We start from the raw sequence: 14239 nt of genomic DNA on the forward strand, positions 1-14239 counted from the left end.
TTTATATTTGTTTCTAAACATAATATGTCATGGCTTATTTACTTTTTCTAAATTATTAAATTTATTTGAGTATTAAAATCTATACTATTATTTGAGAAGTGATTTTGCTTAGTTGTCATGCTATATATACACATATAATAATTAGATTTATAATTATACTAAAATATTAAAAATATTTTTATAAAAAATAAAAAAAAGTGATTTATATTTATTTGTAAACATAAAATGTCATGGCTTATTTAATTTTTCTAAGTTATTAAATTTATTTGATTATTAAAATCTGTACTAGTATTTGGAAAATGATTTTTCTTAGTTGTCATGTTCTCCATGATTTTAGGTTGAGTTATTATTTTTAGTAAAAAATTATTCAGACTTATTAAAGCTGTTGACATCTTTAATGAATAGTCATATAATTTATTATTTAACTGATTACAAATTAATATTATAAAAAAAATCTCAAAAAAATAAATAGATCACATGTTAAAAAAAGATCTAAGTATTTACAAAATAGAAGGACAACTCAAAAAAGAGCTTTTTGTTTTAATAGTATAGATTTACATTCATTAGAAATAAAAACTAAACTAAATTATCATTATAATTATAGAATAATAAATTTAATATACATAACTATCTATTTTATGGTGGTTTCACATCTTTGCTATGAATCTAAGAATTGTAAATAAATTTTTCCCAGAGTGAATTGAATCTAGGTGGTAGTAGTTACAGCCGCGACCTTTTTACCACTAGTTCAATTCGACGTTGGTAACTATCTATTTTAGTTATATACATGTTACCAATTTTGGCTATTTAGATTTTTTATTCAAAAATGCTTATGGACAATAAATACAATAAGTCAGCTACTTTATCGTCGGGCCACCTGTGGTCTAGTCTAGTCCTAGAATAGTATCCTGCCACAAAACAGATATGGGTTCTTGTGCATGAACTGTTGTACAGCAGTGATGATACTGGGCTTTAGCGATGGTTGGTCCATCGTTTTAAAAACAAACAATCTTAAGATTTTGTCATCAATGAAGTGTTGCCCTTTCACTTTCAATAACTGAAATTTTAAACAAAGATACAACATATATCGTCGTGCTAAGTGTTACATAAATATTCGATAACAAAACTTTCAAATTCCAAACATCTAAAGCAGCAGAGAGAGTCTCAAGCACTGATGTTTTCGACGCTAGCACTTTTATCTACTCTCTTGAATATCCCTGCAATCACCTGTTGTTTGAAATGCATAAAACACACACTCACACACGACTTAGACGAAGAACAAGAAACTTCAAGCTATAACTTAGATTACGAAGCTAAGAAAAGTATACCTTTCCAGGTCCCAATTCATAGCTGCTCTTGAGTCCTTTGGATAAGAGTGTCTTTACTGTTGTCTCCCATTGGACTGGAGATGTCACCTGGCAGGTTTCAACACCCTTTTCAGTCTTTGTTTTAAAGTAATACATAGAGCTCTAATGAAGTACTGATTTTTTTTTAACCTGGCGTGCAAGTATCTTCTTGATTGTGTCTGGATCTGCATGAGGCTGTGCATCCACATTGGAGATCACTGGGATCCTTGGACTTCTGATCTCCGTTTCCGCCAATGCAGCTTCTAATCTAGACACTGCTGGTTCCATGAAACTTGTGTGGAAAGCACCCGCAACAGCTAGCCGAACCTACACACCCCAACAACCATCATGTTTCTTTTCAGCCTCAACGAAGACAGGCACATCATAAGATAAAGCTGAGAAGATACCGTCATTCGAGCCTTGAATGACTTAGCTTTGGCTTCAACAACTTCGATTCCCTTAAGACCTCCAGATACTGCGTAGTTACCCTGTATTTGAACAAATGATTTTCTACTAATCTAGAATGCAAAAATGACTTCATGGAGGATCTATATATATAATATATTACCGGACATAAGTAATTTGCAATCTGAACTTTGTCAGCTTCATCTACTTCCTGATTTGCTGCATCACATAGCTGCTGAACTTTTTCTGAGTCCAACCCTATGATACTAACCATGGCACTCTTAGCAGCATCCGCAGCCGCCTAAAAAAAGGAGTTTAATTATAAACTAAGTGATCAAACAGCTGTTCAGCCAAACAAAACACCAACCTAAGCTTTGACATAATCAATATGCAAAAATAAAGTTTATAAAATCTTTACCTGCATGGCTTCTCCTCTAAGTTTTACAAGCTTTAGCCCATCCTCAAAGCTTAAGAATTAAAAATAGAAAAGTAAGGCAATGGTGCAGACATGACAAAGTAACATGTGTTTCATACAATAATAATATATGGGGAATATCACCACCATCTTTCAATTTAGGAGATATTGGTTCAGCTATTAACAAACCATTTTTTATAACCCGGGTATCCAGCGGGCCTAGGCCCAACTGACTAATCCCCTGGAGCTTACCCACGCCAGACACCCATTGTTCGCAATGGGAATTAGATACCAATGCCGTCTCGCCACACAAGCGGGTACATCTGAGATGGTAGGTTAATTTGCAAGCCCACCTTACCACTCGGCCACTCTTGTGTGGTTTATTAACAAACCGCTTTTCAAGAAGAGTTCTCATTTTTTCTCACAAGTCCCACATATTATGTACGTATATTGTCCTTACTTTAGTAGATTATAGACAAGAGAAAGTGTTGTAAGATCAACTAACCTGAAGGCTCCAGCAAAGGCCAGAGCAGTGTACTCTCCCAAACTGAGACCACAAGTAACATCAACCGAGTTAATGATTTTTTCGCCGCCTTCACGAACACGGAGCAATTCAACAGCTGCTAAACTTGTGACGTAAATAGCAGGCTGTGAAAAAATTGGGAAATCAATAAACTTAAACAACATAAAAAAGGGATTCGGTTCTGATAGATATAGTAGGTGACAAGAAAGATGAACCTGGCTTATGACAGTGGAATCAAGCTTCTCTTTAGGTCCATTAACACATACGTCAACAAGATCATACCTAAAAAGCCGCCACCAAATGGGTTTATTATTAATTTCACTAAATGAAGAAGGTTTAAAGCAAAGGGAACGTACATACCCCAAGATATGGTTAGCTTTGTTATACAACTCTCCAGCTGCTGCAACACTCTGAGCTTCTTTGCCCATCCCTACTGCTTGAGCTCCCTGAGATATTTTAGCAAATTCATTACACGACAACTTTCCAGATACATTGTCTGATTAAAAGCAAATTAACCTCTAAATGTGGATCCTTTGAATAAATAAAATTTTCAGAATTTGTAATAGTAGAATGCTAAAGTAATGGGCCTTTGGTAGTTTTTTTTCAATCTGATTCCGGTTTAATGGAAATTACCTGACCGGGAAATAGAAAAGCAGAGGTGGGTTTGTAGTCGGCGAACAAAGAGTCGTTGACAGCAGTGTGAGATGCAGCTGAGACGCTTATGGAGACCCTGGATCGGGTGAGATTCTTGACGGAGAATCCGAGGGAGGAGGCATTTCTATAGGAGGAGAGGTTGTTGAGAGATACGGAAGGGAGGAGCAAGGAAGAGGAGGAGGAGGTGGCCATGGTGGTGGCGCTGGAAAGCGTGCGGATGATAAGAGGTACGTGCGTAGGATAGTACGGTGAAGCAAAGTGAGAAGTAGCCGTAAGCTCATTCTTTTAAGAAAGGCTTAAAAGCGGAGTTAACGAGGATTGTACATTGAGGAAGTTGAGAGTGTCGAAACCTACCCAACCGTTTTGTTTTCTTACGGGGGTTATTGGTAGTTACCGTAGGTGCTGTCCACGGCCCTATTTATTTTTACAGCACCAAATTCAGAGCAATCAAGCTTAAAATTTTTTTTTGAAACCACAGCTCTTGAAATAACCTACAGCTGTACAAGTGCTCTGCAGAGCCAAATATCCAAAGCAATTTTTTAGTGATTTCCATAAGATTCTACAGCACTATAATCTAAAGCCACAACAAAAAGTTTACATATTTTTTTCTACAGCAAAAATTTTAAAGCTACAGCCATTACCAATCGGACCCTATATCAAAACTAAAGGTGTTAATTGGGCCAAAGAGCCATTTCCCCACGATAACTATCATAGCACCAGATCTCCACCGAAGTATGATCCCATGCTATATCTCCCCGAATTGAAAGTTGCAAACTTATTTCTCTCCAAATCGATAGTTCAAAACTTAATGGCCCAAAGACAATGGTTTAAATCAATTTTTTTGTTTTAATCGGTTTAGTCTTGACTAAATAATTTTAAAATCAGTTAAACCCAACAAAAATTTGATATACATATATATATATACAAAAATTTGATATATATATATATATATATATATATAAACATATTTTATCATCTTCTTCACACGTTTCACAACACCGACATTGTTCTTCCTAAACTTTAAGCTCTCTATCTCCTTATGTAATGTTTCTCTTCCTTTAACCCTTCACGCATTGTATCTGAGCATCTCCACAATCCAAGTGTCACAATCTCTCCTCTGCCTAATCGAAAACGCATGGTTTCTAGGCACTTAATTAGGCCTCTCAAATTGGGCGGATATCCTTGAAGAAGGAGATGATGATGATTTGGAAGAAGAACATGAGTTTGATGTTTCTTTGATAAAAAATGCAAAAGAAATTAAGATATAACTTTAGTACGTCATAAAAACAGAGCCTCTTAAAATCCAAGTTAGAATTTTCAGAGTGTCTCGCATCAGGAAGGACAAAGACAAGAATAAATGATTCATGGAATATCAGTTAGCTAAAGCTCTGCTTATCGTATGAAGATATAAATTGGAGTTTATGAGATTATGAGTTTACAAATGTAATGGTGTTGGTAGGGACGAAAGGTTTGTGAAAAAGATGATAAAATGTCTGTTTTTTGACAAAATATATAAAAATTGAATTTTTGTTTGGTTTAATTGATTTTAAATTATTTGGTTAAGATTACACCGATTAGAACCAAAAAACCGACTTAAACTATCGTCTATGGGTAATTAAGTTTTGAACTATCGATTCGGAGAGAAATAAGTTTGCAACTATCAATTCGTGGAGATATAGCACGGGATCATACTTTGGTGGAGATCTGATGTTATATATGATAATTATTGTGTGGAAATAGCTCGTCGACCCGTGTTAATTTGGGAGATAGTTACAGTAGGGAATAAAATTCACCAAGTACACATGGTATGGTGGTAGGATGCTCTTCTCAACCGAGAAAGATAATAAAAGCGGAACCGGTCTTGGTGAACCTATCCGTAAATTCTTCATAAAAGATAAATACAACATTACGCCTAAGGTAGAGACTAGTCAACCTTAACGTACCCGCAATGGGCTATAAGAACCTCTCTCTCTATCTCCCATGTAATTGGATTTTGGTGGGCTATCATATAATGTGACATGTTTGCAACTCCTAATGAGCAATGTCTATCTGAATTCTGAAGGTTCACTCCATTTTGGTAGAGTAAGATCAGTCGTTTTGGATAGAGGAAATGTGGATATGACCTGGTTGTCCAAGATGGAGATAATACCACCAGAGGTGATAGAGACTCCACACAGGAAAAGTTGCATTGCCAGGAGGGGCGGAGAGTGTAAAAAGGTTTCTGAAAATATTTGGAACAATCTATAATTCTCGTCGAGATCTAATGTCAAAAGAAAGATATGAGGTGTCGACTTATGGATGCATGAGCTCACTACAGTGACACAATCTGTGGAGGAGGAGAAGGTGTATCTAACGGCAGCGGAAGAGGGGATGTTGTTGTTGTTACATGAGGTGGAGGAGAAGAAGAGACGGTGGGAGGAGGTGAGGAGGTGGCGATGGAAGTGGGAAAAAGACGGTGGCAGCAGTGAAACAATCGGCTGAGGAGATTGTAACATATTATATCGGATCCATAAAATAGGATAGTATACTATCGTAAATGCATGCAATATACTTGCATATACTATAGACATTACATATCGCTTGCATTGTAGAAAAAAGATGAGAGAAATTGTGTTTGTATTGAACCTAGAATTTTGTCTTTAAAAAACTCTAAACATGTCCATTCATATTAATTGTATACAATTATTTTTTTTATTTTCTTTTTTTTAAAATATACAACTATTTATATTAGTAAGAAGTCTGATTACTATTATATTTGTTACAAGACGAGAAATATAAATATACCCATACTACATAAAAATTATTATCCATATTCTCCAAATTCAATCCGGCTTTGGATTCTTCATTTATAAATCTGCAGTATCACAAACAAGGACCAATTAGAACTAGCCTAATCGATTCATAACAATGACATATTCGTAAGCCATAACAAAATGTAAAATGGAAGTTTGTAACTGGAACTGGAGAACAGACGTTGATTCAATGAACCGTTTGACAAAAAAATTATAGCTATACTATACGTATGTTTTATTTGTACTAGTATTATCTAGCAGTGTAATCATTACATTATAGAGAAATGATAAGTATTCGACCAAAAAAAAGAGAAATGATAAGCACAGAGATTAGAGTACTAAGAGCACCTAACAACCCATAATGAGTGCTTAAATTTTTTTTTTTTTTTAATTTTTTTTTCCTGATTTATAAAAAAAAAATTAAAAAATAGATCAATCGCGGACCGCCACGTGTCAGTGGGTTAAAGATGCCCTAAGACCACCCGCAACGCGGGCTGTTAAGTGAATCCTTAACATAAATCCTTAAGCTAAAGGGATTATAATAATATTAAAAAAAATCGGCAAGTTAAGAATGAGTCCTTAATTAAGGGAACTAAGGACCAAATCCTTGATGTGCTGGCACTACAGGATTGGCTCGGGAAAAGGGTTGTGTTTCGTAAGAGTGAGAAAAATCATTCATTTTTGCGAGCAACTGAATAAAAAAAACACGAGACGCAATAAGAAAGGGGATACAAGAGGCGATAAGAGAGCGTCTTTGTTGAAGGTAAATCCGAGCTCTTTGTTCAATTTCTTTCCTTCTGGAGTGGATGCATGTTTATTTCATCAGTTTTTTAGGGTTCGATTGTTGGGTTTAAATAGATTTAGGGTTTCTAATCGAATTGGAGATTTTATCGGATTAGGGTTTTCGTCTGGGTTAGCTATTTTCTTCTTCTCGATTCACTTGTTTGGTGTTTTCTTCGCGATTAAAGGTTCGGGATTGAGGTGATAATTGATTAAGGGTTTTCGTCTGGGTTTGATTATTTCTTCTTCCAAGTTTTTTGAATGAAATTCGTCTAGTTTGATTATAATAGGTTATCTGTTTTGAATGGTTACAATCCAGTAAATCTTAAAAAAAATTTCTTCTCGCAGGTTGTGAAATGGAGGAAGAACTGCGAGATATGAAGGCACGCAAAGCACACTACGACATGCTCCATTTCGTTGCAGATGCGCAACAAGGGATTCCCAAATTGTGCCCCTGTGGATAAATCACGAAGGAATCCGTAGATGAAGAGGATACATATGACTACCTCCCAGGGAAAAGATACTTCATCTGCAAAGACTTCGAGGTTTGAAGTGTTATGTCTCTTGCTGTTTGATCAATTGTTGTTTGAAATATATTTTTTTTGGATCCATTGCTGTTTGACAAAGTTTATTCTTCTTTGGCAGAATGACGGGATGCATTTTAGGCAGCCATGGGTTATGGGTGTGCAACAAGAGGTGGAGAGGCTCAAAATAAGGGTTCACGAGCATGAGAAGCTTCTCAGAGAATGCGACGAACTAAAGGTGAGTTTCTATGTTAACAGAATCAAAACTTGATAGTTGTTTGTATGTCATTCTAACCTATTGTTTTGTTTCTCTGATGTCTGTTCAGGCCCAGGTGAGGATGTTGCTTAGGCGTGTGTCTGACCTTGAGAGAGTCCTCTGAGGTTAGTGTTTAAAGTTACATGTCTTCTTTAACTCTCTAGTTTAAAATTAGCAGTTAGAATTTAAACGGATAGGACTATCGGTAACTTTGTAGTTTGAAAACGGATTTGATTCCTATGCTTTGAAAACATTTATTTTGCAGTTTGTACTTTCCAACTTGGTAGTTATAAATGCACACTAAACCACCATTAAATTTACCGTAACTGCATCTTGCAAAGTAAAATTGCATTTAATTGTCTCTAGCTGTTCTTATTTGACATTTTTCTACTAGGATTCAATGTTGAATCCCTTATTTAATCATCTCTGATTCTAGTAGAGAATCACTGAGAGTTCCTCCTAAATGGCAAGGTCCCCTAGTTTTGTTAACCTCTTAGCGAGTCAAGGATCAGTCGACCTTGACTCATTAGAAATTCCTTTCTTTAGTAGCCAATGTCCTGAAGAGTCTAGTGTTAAAGAGAGGAGAAAGTGGTCTGTGAAGGAGGATATAATCCTCATAGGTGCTTGGCTCAACACCAGCATAGATTCAATAGTTAGTAATGAACAAAAAGCTGGTGCCTTCTGGAAGAGGATTGTCGAGTACTACAACTCCAGTCCTCTCCTGGTTGGGACAGTGCCAAGAGAACTAGGTCAATGCAAGCAAAGATGGGCTAGGATCAATGATTTGGTCTATAAGTTTGCTGGATGCTACGACATGGCACTGAGGGAGCAGAGAAGCGGGCAAAATGAGGACGATGTGATGAAGCAAGCGTTGGATATCTTCTACAGTGACCAGAACATGAAGTTCAACTTGTAACATGCCTGGCGGGAGCTTAGGCACGATGTTAAATGGTGCTCAATGTATCTGGAGAAGGACAAGGACAAGCGGAAACCAGTGGATTCTCCAGTTCCAGAGCCAGAAGAGAGACCAATAGGGGTTAAAGCTGCTAAGGCTGCGGGGAAGAGGCATAAAACGGGAAAAGAAGAAGAATTGGCGAAGCTACAAGGACTGTTGGAGATGAAAAAACAAATCTCCAAGCAAAGTTTGCTAGAAAGTTTACTTGCAAAGCCCGAGCCTCTCTCTGAGATGGAATTAACTCTCAAAATGAAACTTTTGTCTGAAATGTTGTCATGATTGATGGTTTGTTAGCTTTAGTGATGTTTGCATTAGAAGTTTGGAACTAGTGTTTACTTTACTAACTCATCTCCTATTCTCTGTTTCAGGTAAAGCTGAAGACCATGTACCAGATGAAGACAAAGGATGGTGTCTCTTCCTTGTTCATTCACGGGTTCTTAGTTTATGTGTTGCTTTGTATCTGAACCAAGTCACGGGTTATTTGTTTCTGTCTTGCTTTCCTATTTTCATCTGCACCAAGTCACGGGTGTCTGTTTCGTTGTTTCTTTGTATTTCCAAGTTGCCTTTATAAGTCAGTTTGTAGTGTCTCTTCTTGTACTCACGCTTTTTCTAAATCTTGTTAAGAAAACCAGTTCTTCTGCTTGTTCTCTTCTTGTTCTCAGAACAGTTTGATCATTATCTTATTTTCCTTAATCCAAGACTCTCTGTAACTCATTATTCTGTCAACAAATATCCTCTTTCTATAATTGGTTCAGGTTAGAAATTATAATCCTCCTTCTTTTATCTGTTTGTAATGATAAGAAATAGAATCACCATCTTCACTTCGATAGTCATTACGCATTTTTTGAAATGTTGTTTGAAATGTTTAAATCGTATTATTAAATAAGCCATTAGCATTTTTTGTGCTTAAAAATTTCTCTACCACTTGTTTTTTGTTATAATATATTCATGTACTAGATCTTTTTAAGATCAGTTTTATTATGATAACTAGGATTGTTAATCATAAATAATTTTCGTTAGTGGACTTATTTAATTTCTTAATATAACAGTTTTATTATGCGTATAATATATACACAAATAGATGGCAGATGAAGTCGATCGAAGATTAAATGCGGCTTTGGATGAGGCTATCGATGAATATTTTGAAGATAGCTACAATAACATTGTGGAGAACCAAACAAAGAAACAAAACAAACGTGCATACGTCGAACGAAACCGCGAGGATGGCCATAACCGTCTATGGAAAGACTACTTCTGTGATGATCCGACATTTCCGGCTCATTTATTCAGACGGCGTTTCCGCATGAACAAGGAAGTATTCATGCGTATTGTCGATCGCCTATCTGAAAATATTCCATTCTTTCAACAAATAAGGGATGCTATCGGAAGGTTAGTTCTATCTCCGCTACAAAAGTGTACGGCAGCTCTTCGTATGCTTGCTTATGGTTGTGCGGCTGACGCTGTTGACGAATATCTCCGACTTGGTGAAAGCACAGTACTTTCGTGTTTAAGCAATTTCACTGAAGGCGTAATACAGTGGTTTGGAGCTGAGTATCTACGAAGACCCACCCCAGACGATCTTCAACGACTACTCGATATTGGAGAGATACGCGGTTTTCCAGGGATGATAGGAAGCATCGACTGTATGCATTGGGAGTGGAAAAATTGCCCAACCGCTTGGAAAGGACAATATACACGGGGATCAGGAAAGCCGACCATTGTCTTGGAGGCTGTAGCTTCACAAGATCTTTGGATATGGCACGCTTTTTTTGGTCCCCCAGGTACTTTAAACGATATTAACGTCCTCGATCAGTCTCCTGTTTTTGATGACATTTTACAAGGTCGAGCTCCAAGGGTACAGTACGTGGTCAACAGACACCAGTATGATTTGGCGTACTACCTCACTGACGACATATATCCGAAATGGTCAACATTTATCCAATCAATCTCACTCCCTCAAGGTCCTAAAGCCGAGTTATTTGCTAAAGTTCAAGAAGCAACCAGAAAAGATGTGGAACGTGCTTTTGGAGTATTCCAAGCTCGATTTGCAATAGTGAAAAACCCGGCTATTTTGTGGGACAAGAGACAAATAGGGACGGTTATGCGAACTTGTATCATACTGCACAATATGATAGTAGAAACTGAACGGGATGGCTATACTCAGTTTGATACATCTGCGTTTGAAGAAGGAGACTCGAGTAGGAGTTCACAGGTGGATATGTCATATTCTACCGACATGCCTTCAAATCTCGGTAATATGCCTGGAGTACGGAATCATGTTCGTGATAGGCGTATACATGAACAATTAAAAAATGATTTGATTGACAATATTTGGAACAAATTTGGTAATGATGAAGATGTTTAATTTTGTATGTTTACATTTAATCATTTAATAAATGACAATTTATTATTTAAACGTTTTACAAAATTATTAATTTATGATTTCTAAGATTCAATTCAAAAAACAAAAATCTAAGAACTCCAAAGTGGATAACACCATTGGACTCATAATTATGATTAGAGTCCTTAACTATTCAAAAAAAAAAAAAAATTAATTACTAAGGACTCCAATGCTCTAACAGGTTTTCTTGTTAGGATTAGTCCAATAAGTACAAATACAGCTGCCTCAACATACGGCAACATACGGCAGGTTTGGTTTTAAATAATGCAGTATATTAGTATATTGTACAATCGACTGATTCCTACGTGAAAAAAAAGTATAATTCCGATTGAAAAATTGATTGCTCGCATAAACTGGTTTACAAATCTACAAAACTAAAAGTACAAAAATAAAGGAAAAAAAAACGATCTCAATTCTGTCTTGACGATCTTAGACTTAACTCCATTGAGCCTTTTCATAGACTATTTAACCTCATAATTAATTATGTGATTTACTTTGTTGGTTGTATTGTTCAGTTGAGGCAAATGACAGACTTGGGTCACGTTCTTCAATTAATTGACCCTTTTAATTAGTTTCATACTTAATTAAGTTTCAATCATAAGTAAAGACCAAAAGAATCTTGTGGCACGCACGAGGTTTATTCATTTATAGTAGAAAGTAAACTAAAAAAAAAACTAATTTCTTAATTAATCAATTTCGGCGCCGCTCGTACGGAGTCGGTGCCCGAAACCTCCGTGTTATGAAGCTTCCTCATACGTCCTTTTACTCCATTCTTTTTGGGCATTAATCATTTGACGAATATAACGTACTCCTATACCATACATGGTGTAGTTCACATCTTACATTTTTGTCTTTTCAAGATGAAACATGTGATAAAAAGCTTGATAACTGTTAAAAATTAGAAAATGAGGACAAAGCACTGTTTTCATAGATTCTTCAAATAATTCGACTTGAATGATGTTTATGTAGTATACTACTAGTATTAAATTAGTTGTAAACTTTTCTTCTTGTGAATTTAATAACCTTTTTATAAATGTTTATGCAAATATTTATTATTTTTAATCTTTGTGAAAATGTTAACATTAATCTTCGAATTTGGCGGGAGTGTAATATTTAGACCTAACAATATCATATAAATACTCCAAATTTACTCTCTCTCTCATAAATAATCTCATATCCATCATTTTATCAGTTGTTGAAAAGTTATTTTTTTACCTAAAAGCACAAAGATTAAGAAAACTGTTATTTTTTAGAAAATATCATATAATATATAAATTAGGTATAGTTGAACCACTAATAAATAAGTTTATATAATTGACTGGTGACACTATACCTAATAAAAATAAAAATTACCTAGAAATGTCAAAACTATTAATATTTTGAAACAAAAAATTTCTCTTAAACAAAGGGAGTAGAAAACAGTTAATTCACCTATAAAATCATTATATTTTATTTTTCTAATGGCGCAATTTAATCATACCATATTCTATGGAGTAGTAATTAGTCTATAAAATATAAATGACAATTAGAAGAAAATTACCATCAAAAGTCTAAATATTGTTTTGCAGTTTTGGGCAGCTCTCTTCCCGTTTTTTCTTGTTTCTATATTTTAATGTTATTTTTAAAATGTTTATGTATAGTTATCTAATTACATTGACCAATGATGGAATCAAATCTTAATTATACTATATTTAAATACAAATAATCTTATTACATAAATGTGTTATTTTATAACTAAATCAAATTATATTTATTTTAAATTTAATATTAATTGCAAACATTAATTTTATAAATAATTTTATTTATCTCAGATACTATTGATAAATAAGTATAATTAATAAGAATATAAATGTATTTCAATCATTTTTCAATCAATGTGAAAAAATATCAAAACAACAATCTTTATAAAATGGAGAGAGTATTTTTCAATACTTAATCATAAACATGAACGTTTAAATCTTTCATTATAGCAAATGATATTACTTGTAGAGAAAAAAACAAATGCATTTCAGAAGATATATAGAAAGCCTTTTAAAGGATTAGCTTGTCTTTTAAAATCTTTTTAAACGTGAGATCGTCGGTCATGATCGTTTATTTAGCTAAAAAAATTCAAGGTTTTATACGTACGAAGACCAGTACAACATTAATCTAAACATTGTCTAAACAATGATACTTGATAGTTGATACCGCAGAAGCCACAACTGATTTTGAGTTATTTTTGCTGGCAAAGAGCGCATTAAACCAAAAAAGAAGAGCGCATTAATTAGATATTAGTTAGTCCAAACATATGTAAACCTTTAAAATGTATGTTTATGTATCAGAATATATTTGTATACTTCAGTTACATATATTTGTATACTAAACTAGCTGATTACGGAGAAGTCCGACGGTAAGTTTTCTATGGAATTCTGCCTGATTAAAAAAAAAATTAAAAATCAAATAACAAGAAAATGTGTCAGAAATTTTTTTCTGCAGCCGAACTTTAGAAAATCGGTTTAAAACCTTTGAATAAAGATATCTTTTTTAATTTAGTAACTTTTAATACAAAAAATAAATAAATAATAAATAATTATCAAAATATTTATATTTTTATTGCTAACAACCTGATTTGGATATTTTTACTGTTGGAGTTGTTCTAAGTAAAATCTACTTGTTCTTTTTTTTTTTGTAATAGAGTCTACTTGTTCTACAACATATTTCCATACATGAATTAGTTCACCAGAAACTTTATATTTTTCTAACATGAAAAACTTTTTGATGTTATACGTAGGTTTCGATACGTATATATGTTACATAGGTTCGTATTCAATATTTACAAAATAATCTGATATATTTAGTAGGATTTTTAACGTTAAAACCCTTCAATTAAGTTTGTTTTAGGTAAAAACCCCCAAACTAAGTATTTAACGAAAAAACCCCCAAACTAACTTTATTTAATGAATTAAACCCTAACAGGTCATATTTACCGTTACTACCGGTAACTCTTTAGTTTAGGGGTTTCTACATTAAGTAAACATAGTTGAAGGGTTTTACCATTCAAAATTGAAAAAAAAAATCAAAATTTTTATAATATTATCTAAATAATTAGTAACTGAAATTTTCAAAATTAACACTTTTATTTTTTTTTGTAAATATATAAGTTTGATATGCTTTGAACATCAACATCATATATGTATAAATTTAAAATT

General features: G+C 34.2%; 1 protein-coding gene and 1 long non-coding RNA gene across 2 annotated transcripts; one reads left to right on the top strand and one right to left on the bottom strand.

Annotated features, from left to right (window-relative positions):
* Nucleotides 1-1025: 1025 nt before the first annotated feature.
* LOC106331542 (malonyl CoA-acyl carrier protein transacylase-like) lies at nt 1026-3690 on the bottom strand. The gene is made up of 10 exons (XM_013769923.1): nt 3323-3690; nt 3050-3135; nt 2905-2971; nt 2672-2814; nt 2170-2218; nt 1915-2052; nt 1754-1834; nt 1497-1673; nt 1329-1415; nt 1026-1227 (listed from the first exon to the last, which is right to left on the bottom strand). The coding sequence occupies exons 1-10, from the start codon at nt 3533-3535 to the stop codon at nt 1165-1167; spliced, it is 1104 nt and encodes a 367-aa protein (XP_013625377.1). The 5' UTR covers nt 3536-3690; the 3' UTR covers nt 1026-1164.
* A 3057-nt stretch (nt 3691-6747) lies between these two features.
* LOC106333163 lies at nt 6748-10518 on the top strand. The gene is made up of 4 exons (XR_001268305.1): nt 6748-6898; nt 7264-7677; nt 7766-7820; nt 10282-10518. It is a non-coding gene; the product is annotated as an uncharacterized LOC106333163 (long non-coding RNA).
* Nucleotides 10519-14239: the final 3721 nt, after the last annotated feature.

The sequence above is a fragment of the Brassica oleracea genome, chromosome C3 (assembly GCF_000695525.1).
Source record: "Brassica oleracea var. oleracea cultivar TO1000 chromosome C3, BOL, whole genome shotgun sequence".
NCBI classification, from domain to species: Eukaryota; Viridiplantae; Streptophyta; class Magnoliopsida; order Brassicales; family Brassicaceae; genus Brassica; species Brassica oleracea.

What these genes read in the sequence shown, in the direction of transcription:
- LOC106331542 (XM_013769923.1), bottom strand. Translation starts at nt 3,535, where the DNA reads ATGGCCACCTCCTCCTCCTCTTCCTTGCTCCTCCCTTCCGTATCTCTC. An exon ending in AAAGCTAACCATATCTTGGG is followed by an intron (nt 2,972 to 3,049) that starts GTATGTACGTTC and finishes GCGGCTTTTTAG; the next exon opens with GTATGATCTTGTTGACGTAT. An exon ending in ATTCCACTGTCATAAGCCAG is followed by an intron (nt 2,815 to 2,904) that starts GTTCATCTTTCT and finishes ATTTTTTCACAG; the next exon opens with CCTGCTATTTACGTCACAAG.